This window comes from Macadamia integrifolia, unplaced genomic scaffold (genome assembly GCF_013358625.1).
Source record: "Macadamia integrifolia cultivar HAES 741 unplaced genomic scaffold, SCU_Mint_v3 scaffold_190A, whole genome shotgun sequence".
Classification (NCBI taxonomy): domain Eukaryota; kingdom Viridiplantae; phylum Streptophyta; class Magnoliopsida; order Proteales; family Proteaceae; genus Macadamia; species Macadamia integrifolia.
Window position 1 is genome coordinate 363557 of NW_024870637.1, and position 12816 is coordinate 376372.

The 12816-nt window shown below is 37.4% G+C and overlaps 2 protein-coding genes across 5 annotated transcripts in view; one reads left to right on the plus strand and one right to left on the minus strand.

The window, feature by feature from the left end:
• Nucleotides 1-845: 845 nt before the first annotated feature.
• On the minus strand, nucleotides 846-3363 carry LOC122071165 (50S ribosomal protein L33-like). 3 transcript variants are annotated; one of them, XM_042635477.1, is made up of 2 exons: nucleotides 3097-3363; nucleotides 846-1269 (listed from the first exon to the last, which is right to left on the minus strand). In XM_042635477.1, exons 1-2 carry the CDS (start codon nucleotides 3346-3348, stop codon nucleotides 1063-1065), a joined length of 459 nt encoding a protein of 152 aa, XP_042491411.1. In that variant the 5' UTR covers nucleotides 3349-3363; the 3' UTR covers nucleotides 846-1062. The 3 variants fall into 3 exon arrangements, with proteins under 3 accessions (XP_042491411.1, XP_042491410.1, XP_042491412.1); XM_042635476.1 differs by having other exon boundaries at nucleotides 846-1287; XM_042635478.1 differs by lacking the exon at nucleotides 3097-3363 and adding an exon at nucleotides 1373-2521.
• LOC122071166 (NADH dehydrogenase [ubiquinone] 1 alpha subcomplex subunit 8-A-like) overlaps nucleotides 3339-12816 on the plus strand; it is a 10039-nt gene continuing 561 nt past the window's right edge. The window contains exons 1-2 of one of the 2 annotated variants that reach the window (XM_042635481.1): nucleotides 3339-3476; nucleotides 3606-3812. In XM_042635481.1, coding sequence (XP_042491415.1) covers nucleotides 3622-3812 — 191 coding nt within the window. In that variant the 5' untranslated portion in view covers nucleotides 3339-3476; nucleotides 3606-3621. Of the gene's footprint in view, nucleotides 3485-3605; nucleotides 3813-12816 lie in introns of both variants that reach the window. The other variant, XM_042635480.1, reaches the window with a different exon arrangement.

The following is a 12816-nucleotide window of genomic DNA, read 5'->3' on the forward strand; positions in this document are numbered from 1 at the left end:
CTTGTTACTTTATCTAGATCTATAGAAATAAAATCATGTTTTCTGCACAAACTCCAGATCCTATCACCATCATTAAGCATATTGAGTATTGGCTTGCGATGGAATTACTTGCACTTCTCAGAAGACCAGGCGATATCTAACACAGATCTATATTGCACGGCTCCAATGATGACACAAAGCTCAAAAAATATGTATGCATGGGCTTTAGCTTTATTTTTCAAAAAAAAAAAAATTATCTTATGTGAAGCAAACTATGTATTGACAGGAGAAACTGGTGAGGCAGAGGCGTTAGGTCTTCTGCAAGGATTGACAAGGGCACGGGCCAACAAATGGGTGATCGAAGAAGTTTGGAGTGATGCGGACAGTCTCAAGAAGTTTTTTGTGAAAGAATTTGATAAATTGTTAACTTTATGGCCAAGAACACTAATCATCCTAAGCAATGAGTTGGACAATTATCATAGTATTCCGAAGTTTGGTTTACTAAAGACAGATAGTATCCTAGAAAACCTGAAATCTATGGCTTATGAAGCATTATCTGGAAGGAAACCAATATTTAGAACAGACATGACGTGTAATATATATTATGCTATCTAATGCTATATCTTTTCGTTTGGCTGATAAAAAAAAAAAAGTATCTTGCCATTCATATGCTAATTCTACCTGAAATTTCTCCATTCTGTAGTTTTTACCTTGAAATGATCAGAGTTGGAAACTAGTAGGGGCTTGCTATGATCAGGCTATATGCAATGAACCATCCCCATGATCTAATTGATTAATTTGTTGGTAGAAATTCAGTTATGAAATCAAACCTCTGGTCCAGCAGACGTGATACAAACAGTGCAATGTGGATCATAAACCAGTGGATTAAAAGCTATCAAGCAAGTAGGATGATGATTGTTATTGAGTAAAGCTACTTAATATGAAATTATGAATGGTAACAACTAAAATCCAAGACAGTACAATAAAATTATCTTCCACAAGCTTCATTTCAAATGTATCCAACAAATGAGGTACACATGACTGCTAAAGGCACATAGATCAATATCTTAAGGCCCTTCACACTCACTTCATCTTTTGTTCTGTAAAGAGAACGTGTCGGTTCACTCGAGGATCATACTTACGGAACTCAAGCTTTTCTGTCATCTTCCTAGGGTTCTTCCGCTTCACATAGAAAAATCCTGTCCCAGCAGCAGAGACGAGCCTAATAAATATTGAACCACCTTTTGCCTTACCCATCCTTTTAGTGAGCCACAACTCAGCTAACAAAATCTGCAAAACAAACAATACCTAATAAAATTGGTTCCCTCCTCTGAATGTGAGAAAATATTGCAACAGCTCTAGATATTACATAAAACACACATAGAATGTTTACCATTTCTCTGGCTGATGAGAAGTATATACGCAGGAGGTTTAGGACCCTAAGATCAATTGACAGAATGCATCATGACAGGAAAATCGGAGACACTGTTCACCTTGCCATATATTTCTGCGAAACTCATGTTTCTTCCCAGGCATTAAAGTTACAAGGCCAAGAAATGACTCAATCACCAGTACATCTTTAGGTTATTGTAAATGAAATGGTGAATATGGTCAATTCAAATAGCTGATTGGTTTTTGGTTGGGGTTACCATTCCACTCTTTGTGTTCCCTTCATGCTTTCATCGACTATGAGTGACTTTGGTATCTGGATAAACCCAGGTTATAGTCAGACAAGGAGATACACCTGTCTATTTGTCCAAACTGGACATGGTCCCTAATTTCGGGCAATGACACCTGTGTCTATTTGTCCAAACTGGACATGGTCCCTAATTTCGGGCAATGGCATATAGCCATATGCCCATATCCTATCTGGTTTCAAACTAGGTTGTCACATACTAGCAAGATTTGATCTCAAACCCTTATGATATCTTACCAAGTAAATTTAAACTGAACTTCACTACTATTTATTCTACATTAGATTATCAAATTCATACAAACTGAGGCGAGTTCTCTAGTCGTCAAATCCAAAATCAAACCAGTAATCAACTTAGCCCAGAACTTGTCCTAAACCCATAATGTTCAGAAACAAAATTCTAGCCTGGACCTGGTTGAGAAATTAGTCCCATGCAATCAACCAAACAGGTTCATCTAATATTACCAAACCCTGACTTTTACACCTATGGATTGTTGCTCCCCAATAAGATCTTACACTCCAAAACACATGAGTAATCAAGTAACTTTAACCATCCAATCTGTGTATAGAATAAGCAATTCTGAGAACATTTAAGAGTGTTTTGTAGAATCTGATTGAATGTGTCGGTAGAACTGGGAGCTTGAATTTCTATAAGAATCCAGGAGCAAAAATACGGGTTTATTATGATATTAAGAATGAACTAAAACTGATTGTTCGCAACTAAATTCTAATCTCCCATGCTTTCTTGAACACTAATTGATGAAAAAATAAATCAAAAATAAAATAATAATAGCATGCGGACAACCAAAGTAGAATGAACAAAGATGAAGCAAGCCTCACTCTCAAACCTGCTAATAAAACTCAAAAACAACCTTTGCTTGCCATTCTAATCACCCATGAATTAAAATGACAACAAAAGCGAAAAAAGGAGAGCCGAGAAGATAAGATGGTTGTCCACTCCGACCTACAACATAGCTCTCCATTCTTTCTTTAACTGAGTTTATTACAGTAAGAAATGAGTAATAGGGCAACAAACTTAGATACAATATTCATGAATCAGAATCATCCAAGGAAATAGAAGCAAAAATCAGAGAAAAACAACATGAAATCAACAACAATCAAAAGAAACTAAAACTTACTTGAAGCTTCTAAAAGACCCAGAACTGTATATTTACTGGACATGCTACCTTACAAGCAGTGTCTGTTTCATACCAATCCAGAACCCAATTTTCAGCTCAACCAAATGATGAGAGAAAACATTTCAAGCAAACCCTTTTTCATCTCATCAGAATGCATTGTCGACCTGACCCTAATCCCCAACTTGATTGCATCCATTTCACAGAGGAGAAAAATTTACACAGAGAGAGAGAGAGAGAGAGAGAGAGAGAGAGAGAGGCATCACTCAGAGTTCATAAAATACTTACATAGATAGTATACTCGCTGGACGACCGGAGAAGAAGAAGAAGAAGAAGAAGGAAGATGTCACCCTCCTGCCGCTGCAATCGCCCTCTTCTAGGGTTTTCAATAACCGATGGGCAGAGAAACGTAGGAGAGGAAGAAGAGGAAGAAGGGTTTGGGGTTATTTGGTATTTCGCATTTTTCTCATAGAAAACGTATAATACATGTATTATACGCGTATAATACTCGGTTCCTCGTATAGAGAATACACAGCGCATGTTAGAGGTGTCCAGTGAAATCTTCTGGAGCGGGCCAGAGACTACTTCTAGTTCAAGCCTAGATACTAAGAGCCAGTTGGTTTTGGATTTAGAACGAAAACTCCATCGCCATTAAACGGAGGAGGAAGGTACACTGGTACAGAGACCACCTCGAAAACTTCAAATCTGTTTATTCACGCTTTCTGGGGTAACTTTAACCCAAATAATCTACTTCATTGATTTATTTTTCTGGGGTTTTTTGTTGATCGACGAAGCAGTTAAGCAGAATTGGAAATGGCGAGTAGTACTGTTGATGCCGTTGGAGAGCCGATCCCCACTTCATCTGTACTTATGTCGGCTTCTAAGCACATAGCAACAAAATGCAGAATGGAGAACATGGCTTTCATCAATTGCAAGAAGAAGGATCCCAATCCGGAGAAATGCTTGGATAAGGGCCAGGAGGTTACTCGTTGCGTCCTGAGCCTGTAAACATCGAAAATCTCTCTTGTTTCTTTAATTTTGCTTATCTATTCGGATTTACAATCTTTAATTGATGGTTTGGTTATTTGAAACTAACATCTAAACAGTGTCCATTGCGAAACTTAGGGCTTTTTGTTGTCGATCTCTCTTGAAAGTTCTCGATACGACATAATCAGAGTCTGATTTTTATGCCGTTTGAAATTTTAATTTAATCTGGTGTTTGATTTAGGGCCTATCTTTGAGTTGTTATTTTATATGCAGAGGAAGGGGTGAATCACTAATCAGAGTTGATAAAATTGTATTTGAATTCATGTTGGGAGTTTACCCTTAAGTTTATTCACGAATTAAGTTTGAATTATAAGGAACTGAATTAGATTTTTCCTTAGTAAGGTGTCTGAGTGTGGTTATAGACGGTATTTGTGTTTTATGTGGTTGTTGAGAATTTATAGGAACATGGAGTTGGACTCTATGGGATATCTCTTCTTAATTGTCTATTTGCCACTTCATCTGCTGCTTGTTCATTGTAGTTTGATGATTTACTGATATTGGTCTTTTATTAGATTTAATTATTGGTGAATTTGCAATTTATGTTTGCATTCTTGGTAGGTTTTTGAATTTTATTGGGTTTCTTGAGCTGCTATGCTGATATTCTACTAATTCAATGAAGCACCTCGAATAGCCCAGCTGCGCAATGGGAAGTCGATTCTTACTTGGTCTTCTTAGCTAATATGTCCTATTATACAATCCTCTTATTTTCTGTAAACTCAAATGCTCAAGAAACCTTTTTTTGCTAAAATCGAGGTTGAAGACCTATTCAAGAAGCTATCTTTTCTTTATAATAGTCCTTCTTGCTTTCTAGGTTGAGCCCTCATAGATAGAGAGAGTGAATATTTGGCTGGAGGACTGTCATAACCTTAATCTGTTGAAGGGTGGTGACTCAAATCAGGAAGAAGCAAAAGAAAAAGAGCTTTTGACTCAAATCTGCTCACCTTAATTCAACTAAGTAAGCTCTAACCTCACTTACATGGGGTAAACTAAGCCAGACCTTTTTTTTCTGTCCCAATTGATTAAGGCCACCGCTGCTGGTAACTTATAAGTTCTTATTTAATTTCTCACCACTTCAAACCCAAGTTGTATTTGGTTTTCCCTGTTTTGTTTGATGTTGCCAATCAGCGCCATATCATTCTTCCACTCATCAATGGTGCATTTCTTGGTCTTTTTATGACATCTCAATTGACTTTCCCTTGTATTTACACTGGAACAGCTTGCTTATCCCTGCAGATGGGGGTTTTCTCTAGAAATAAAATTTAGTTTTTACTAGAACTAATAACACAACACATTGCAAGGCTTATATATGGGTGTTGGTTGTCATGTCCTATTATATGACAGGTACATCCGTATATGTGATAAAGGATTAGACCTAAAGAAAGCTCAAAAAAAAAAAATAATAATATCTTGCTGGGTCCTCATAGGCCGTGTGAGCCAGCTTACTATGTTTATATGGGTGTTAAGTGCCATATAGCTGTAGTTGGATAGGGTATCAGTTACTAAGGTACTTTTCATTTGTTCTCTCTAGTCTTTTAAGAAGAGGGGTATAATCATAAGAATGAAAAATTAGAACTTAAAATACTGGGATTCAAAAAAAGAAAAATTAGAAGACCTTTAGGCTAGATGACCTATGCAAGTGTGGAACATAACCTATAAACCAAACCAGGAAAATGAATAGTTTCCTTAATGACTTGTATAAAGGAGAAATCTGATTGATGAAAACTAGTGGTAAAAAATACTCTGCATTTTTTCACATATTTCTGCAGTGTTGTTGACCTATATGCCATCTTACCATTAGATAGCTATGTGACCCCTTGGATTAGTGATGAAGTCCAATCCAGAAGCTCGACCGATGTGGGACTAAAACCCCTCCCATTCTTGGCCATGGAGTGCACTCACTACATCAACTCCTATCTTGGGGCCATGGGCCCCCACATTTCTAGTGCACAGACAATATGCTTTGATACCAGTTGATGATGTCCAACCCAAAAGCCCAAGCTTTAAAGTGCAGAGGCCACTTCCAAGGTCATAAGCCGAGTTTCCGTCCACTATCCGACCGATATGGGACGAAAACCCCTCCCGTTCTTGACCATGGAGTGCACTAACTGCATCAATTAGCAACATGTGAAATTTCATGGGCACCCCTTGGATTACCAACGTGTGAAATTTCGTGGGCAATCGTAACTGTATTTTCCACCATAGTTGATGCAGATTAATAGCCAAAATAGGCTTGTTTTATTAGGAATAAGCCTAGGGTTGGGTTGTATATGTGTTGGGCCTTCAGTTCAGCTCTCATATTCTGTAGTATCTCCATAATAGAAGCTAAGGTGGGAGGGTTGTTCTCAGCCATGCTCTGATACCACTTAATGTAGGACTAGATTTGAAAGCTCAAACTAGACCCAAGCTGCAGGAACTTTTAAACCAAAGAACAACCAAACCAGTCCAACAATATGGCAACAACCAGAACAACAAATCACAGTCTAGCAGGTAACCGATTCAAGAGGCATTATTAACAAAAGTCCAGATCAGCTGTAATCTATTTGACTCGACCAGGAACCAATAGAACTTCAATCAAATAGGTTCAGACCAACAGAATAAAATGAACAGCCGTCCAGAATTCAATATCACAACCAGCAGGTCTATCGATTTCAATAACAGAGACTACAGGTCACTAAAAGACAAAATTTGAGAGAATTTTGATAACTCAATAACCACAGCCCAGATGGGGCTCAAAATAGGATCGAGTCTCTCTCTTAATGAGGATAACCTCTGGTCAAAATCTCAGACAAAGGTGACCAACAAATAGGTCTGGTCAGAGATCGAAAGTTCTTCCCAGAAAAGGCTATCGCCTGGACAAATCTGATGTAAGAAAAGATAAATACCTGTGCAGCAGTACTCCTTGAATATAGACTTAAAAGAAAATAAGAAATTTGTAGAAACCCTCCTGGACTTTACGCCGCAAGGAGTCGCTTGGATCAAACATCAAGCCCTTCTTCTTTGATCAAACACAAAGAAACACTCCAGAGGAGAAAATGCAGCAGCATATTTTTCTGGTTATGAAAATCATGGGCTTCTAATGAGCCTTTTCTTTATTTATAATAGTGATGGGGTTACAAAATAGAAACTAAACTTAGTTCCCAAAAACTGAAATAGGAAACAAGTAAAATAGAAACTCTTCTAGTTACTAAAACTGAAAATAGAAACTAGGAAAATTAGAAGCTTACATAAAATAGCAACTATTTATTTTAGAAACTAAATAAGACTGAAATTTAGAAAGTAAATAATGAAACTAGTGAACCCCATCACAACCCAACTAAAAAGGAAATTATCTAGTAATCCCGTACTCAATCTTAGAGCCCCTCTTCTAGACCCATAAAAGTGGCCCAATACACTCCAGACCGCATGGATTGAAGGCCCAAAACATATACAACTCAACCCTAGGCTTATTCCTAATAAAACAAGCCTATTTTGGTTATTAATCTGCATTAATAGCATTTAGTCCCTGTATTTTTAGCCACTAATCTGTGGATGGCTGATCTAGCCACTACAACTGTTGTATAGATAGGGGCAATATGATCGAGTTTAGTGTCTGAAAATACAGGGGCTGATCTAGCCACATTAGTCGACCTTGGATTACCAATGTGTGAATTTTTGGGGGCCATCTCAACTATATTTTCCACCATCTTTGTGAAGCTTTATAGCTAAGCTCAATCATCTAGTTTTGGTTTTTTGGCTAAATGGTGATATATTGACTAAAATTTTACGTGTTCTGTGTCATGTGGATTGTGGTGTAATGGTTTAGTGTTGAAACGTACCATATTGATATTGGGCAATTTAATGATGTGCATGTACATTTGGGCACCAATGATCTGTGGCATGGTAGATAGAAGATCTCCAAGGTTGCTCATGTAGAGACACCTTTCTATGGTGTCCATGTCGGAAGACTCCTCCAAACTAATAGCTGAACTGTTCAGTCTCAACCCCCCCACCCCCCAACCTTTAAAATTCATATCTTTGATATAGTTGTCATGCTGATGTGAACATGATATTCCTGGTGTTTTCATACTTTCATGCGGGTCCCATTACTTGGTATACGCTTGTTGGTCATCTTGGCTTGAGGGTTCCAAAGTGGATGTTTCTTCTCCTATCTATCATAAACTGTCGCTCATTTAGACTTGAATAGAAAGATCAAAATATTTCCTTGGTTAACAGCTTTTGTGCTTGAAGGATGTATATGAGGTGGTTTCTGGTAAAGTGGGAGTTTTGGGACTAAAGCCCTTCTTAGAACTCTGGAATTTGGTTACTTTGATCTGAAAGTTTTTCAGATTTTAGTAAGCAATTAGCAATTGTTTGGTTCCTTAAATCAGTTTGGCGGAGAATAAAGCAGTCATTTGCAAATCATGTAGCAGATTTGAGATTCCTTTTGGTTGAAGAATCTTGTAATAAATATGCTAAGAATAAGTAAACAAGGAGATGACGGAAATTGAGGGAATAAAAAAGGAGGGGGACTCCATTGAACAATAGTTTGAGGGGGTGGCAATTCATTAGTGAATGAGGTCACACTACTTCCCTTGGCATAAATCCCCCCCCCCCCGGGGCACAAAAAAAAAAGGTCATCTTCTGTATTGAAACTTGAAAGGATGATGAAAGGTCAACCTGAATCATCGTATGCTTTAGCCATATATGCTTAAGGGCCATCATCCATATTTGCCTCTAGAAATCTCTATTTTTGTGCTAGAGCTTCTTGGCTTTGGTAATGTTGTCACTTTGTCAGGCATGATTCTTCTTGGGGAAAAGGCTGAATGAAGAGCAGTATTGATCTTTTGAAAGTGAGGTTAAGTCTATTAGCATTATCTTGGAGCTATGCTATTTAATAAGGACATTGCTAGAAAACAAAAAACAGACCTGTTACCCCACCCAAAAAAAAAGCGGTTGGGGGGTGATGGAGGAGGGGCCTTGGGGAAGAAAGAAATCTCTGAGAGATATCAGAGTTGGAGGGAGAAGAGAAGAATCACACAAAGGGGAAGAGGGAAGAAGGTCTCACGACCAAGCAAACCGCAAGGTTTTAACTAATTAATTAAATCATCATTCAAAATCTGTCTAATACCTTGAGTTACATGCTTTTATATAATAAATTGAAATTAAAACTTGTCTAAATAAAATCTAAAACTAAATTGGCAACTCCTAATTTGCTTCCTAAATTCTAACTGATGAAATTAGGAACAAAATAAACACAAACTGGTAACTCCCTAATTGACTAAGAACTACCCAAAAATAAAAGATTACATATCTTCCCAAATAAAATAACTCGTTATTTTCTATATAAAGTAAATCCTAAGATATTCTACTAATCCCAAAAATCAAATTGGATCTAGTTCGTCTTGATTGGGATTGCCTAAAAGGTCAACCTTGTTTTGCCTCAATTCTGCATCAACTCCCCTGATGTTGAGAAAAACTCGTCCACGAGATTTAAAGAATGATAACAATAAATACTCACGAACGGGGGGTGAATTGCTCATCGTCTGCATTGCGAATAAAATCCATGATGTGAAGCTTTGGAGGTGCATTCAAGTCCGAAAAATCATTGGGAAGAACGAATTCATGATGGTGAATGACTGGCACTGTATTGATGTCCTTCATTACTTGATCCACAATTTTCTTTCTTTCTGTTGTTATCACCTGTTCCACAATAGGATGGTCTTCCACTTGTGTTGATACCTCTGGTTCAACTTGTGGTTGTACTGGGGGTATCACTTTCTCTGACTTAACCAATCCATGAAGATCAAATTTTCGACCCATGTGGTAAGCTTGGAAGGTGCACATATTGTTGTCACGATCAAGAAAACCGTCCCGTTGTTCCAACCAGCCTCGACCCAATTTAATGATGTACTGAGGAGAGTCAAACACTTCACAAAAAGAACCATCATAAAGAGGAACAAAAAATTCAACAAATACATTATCCTCTGGCTCAAAAACGATCTGATTGGTCATTGACAACATATCCACCACAGATCTGGAGACAAAATTGTCATTTAATCGTTAATCAATTAACAATCTAGCAGGCTTTCCATTGGGCAACCGCACTCAAAACTTGAACACAAAGGAATCAATGACCAATCTTGTGTCGGTATTGCTTATGGACCCACAAAAGAACAAATAATTCAACTTAAACAAACCAGTGGCAATATTGTAATTTCTGGTACAATTTAAAACCCTTTAGAGTGAAATAGCTAAACGGGACAGATTTGGAATTTGTCCTAAAGGAAGAGTTCAGTTCTGGAAATAATATGGTGATGGGGTTAAATTGAATTAAAGTTTAAATGCAAGGGGTTCTATTGTAAAACAAGAGACATGGGCTTAAGGGTAAATAAGAATTAAACAAGGGCTTAAGTGTAAAAAGAAAGGAATATCATCTTCAACCTTTAGAGCACAACACAGTAGCAACCCAGCGGAAACCTCTTGCTGGTTTTGATCGGCAAAACTCACCCAACAGGAATCCAATCAATCCGAAACTTTGAGAGAGAGATCGAAAGTCAGATTGCTCTCGGTTCCAACGAATATCAGATCAGAACATCAAATGAAAGTCTCAGGAGAAGTTCTGCGATCAGACCCTAGCGGAAATTTCAGTTGCAGGTATGAACTCAAGTTTGATGTACTTGCTACAGTTAACCTTCAGGAACCAGATTGCACAGGATAGATCGTTCACAAAAGAAAGATCTTCACACAAGGTTTCAGATAGAAAGAATACCAAACAAGAGAGATCTAGTTCACTCTTGCAGAACCCGACGTCAAAACAGAGTTTCGGTAGTTGCAGGAACAGGGAAAAAATAAGAAAAAAAATACCGAAATGGGAAGAAGAATAGGAAAAGAAAAGGGGAAAAGGGAATCGTACGAGAGGGAGGAAGAAAGAGGGAAAGAGAACAGGGTTTTTTATCTTTTTTTTTTTTTTTTTTTTGGTTATGTCGTCTTTCTCTGTGCTTTTTTTTTTTTTTTTCTTTTGGGTTTCAGTTCTTGACAGAACAGAAATTGAATGAGAAGGAGAAGGAGAAAGAGAAAGTAAGGAAGTGAGTGGGAACGGTGGGGTTTGGGTTTGGGTTTGGGTTTGGGAACAATGGGGTTTGGGAAATTGATTTGAGGAAGGAATTGGATCCTTCGGCTCTAATACCACTTGATGGAGGAGGACCTTAGGGAAGAAAGAAATCTCTGAGAGAAATCAGGGTTGGATGGAGAAGAGAAGAATCACACAAAGGGGAAGGGGGGAAGAAGGTCTCACGACCAAGCAAACCGCAAGGTTTCAATTAATTAATTAAATCATCATTCAAAATCTATCTTATACCTTGAGTTACATGCCTTTATATAATAAATTGAAATTAAAATTTGCCTAAATAAAATCTAAAACTAAATTAGCAACTCCTAATTTGCTTCCTAAATTCTAACTAATGAAATTAGAAACAAAATAAACTCAAACTGGTAACTCCCTAATTGACTAAGAACTACGCAAAAATAAAAGATTACATATCTTCCCAAATAAAATAACTCATTATCTCCTAAATAAAGTAAATCCTAAGATATTCTACTAATCCCAAAAATCAAATTGGATCCGGTTCGTCTCGATTGGGATTGCCTGAAAGGTCAACCTGGTTCAGCCTCAATTCTGCATGGGGGGGAGGGGTGCACTTGTTTGCTTTCTCTCTTAAAAATGAATATTGAGGAATGAGAGTTGAAGAGAAAAATTGCCTATAATTATATTAAAAAAAAAAATGATGGAGTTGGGTTTTATGTTTGTAACCATATCAGCTAGATTGATTGTCACCCTAAACAACCAGCAAGCAAAGAGAAGCGGAAGGAAAAGAATCGAAGAAGGGAGAGAGGAGAGAAAACAAGAGAGAGAAAAGAAAAAGCTGTCTTGGCTAGATTGATTGTCTAGCCAATACCCGCAAGTACTATAAATAATTATTGGTCAAGTGCAATTACAAGAAAGGACATAATGTAACTAGTTAATTACAATAATACCCATTATTCAATACACTACCAAAGACACCCTTGGAATAGTGATAACACCTACTTGCACTTAACAATTTTTTTATTAACTAGCAGATGATTTGAATAGCCACCATGTTGGCTTTCTTGCATTCATCATTTTCTACTTAATTGGCCTTTAACTATCCCCAAGCCCGTTTCGTGGCTAAATACTAATAGGGAAAAGGGAGTCAATGCTGACTGTGGGAGGCCACACTGTTGCCTATTTCAGCAATATGGGTTGATGATTCAGTCATTCTGAAGGCGAGTTATCTGCAGAATTCTTTGGATAGTCTACAGATCAAATTTACTGGCCCATATTAATAGCTTACTTTTTTTATGAATAAATTTAACACTCTTGCCGAAATGTATTTGTTGGAAGTGAAGAATAAAGCAAAGAAGTTTCTGAAAAGTGGTTTTATAAATACTGTTAAAATATTGTACTTGTTTATGTTTTTAAAATTTTTGCATTAATTGAAATGATGGTTTATGTTCTTTCTAATCATTTGATGGTGTCTTAATCATGATGCTTTTCTAAATATTCCTACATCATGTTGATTTTCTTGCTTCTCTATTGGGCTCACTCTCCCGTTCCTGGACTACTTTCTCCCGAAAATCAGGTGAATGCATGCTTGTGAGTTAAGTGTGTTGGTGCACACATTTTTGTGTGCGTATTTGTATATATGCATGAGAGGTCTTCTTGAAAGCACTTCCCGAGTCCCCATTGCATCTGGCAGCTTTTGATCGCAGTGCACCCATTGCTGTGTCTTTGATTTGGTCCACAAACAGCTGTTCATTTTGCTTCAATATTGGCATGTGTTCTTTTTTATGTTTATGTGCAGTTTTATTGATTTTTTCAGATATAACTTTCAGACTCTCCCATCATTATGTACCCCTCTCCTACTCTTTTGTTTTTTTTTTGGGGTTGTTTTTTTTTTGGGG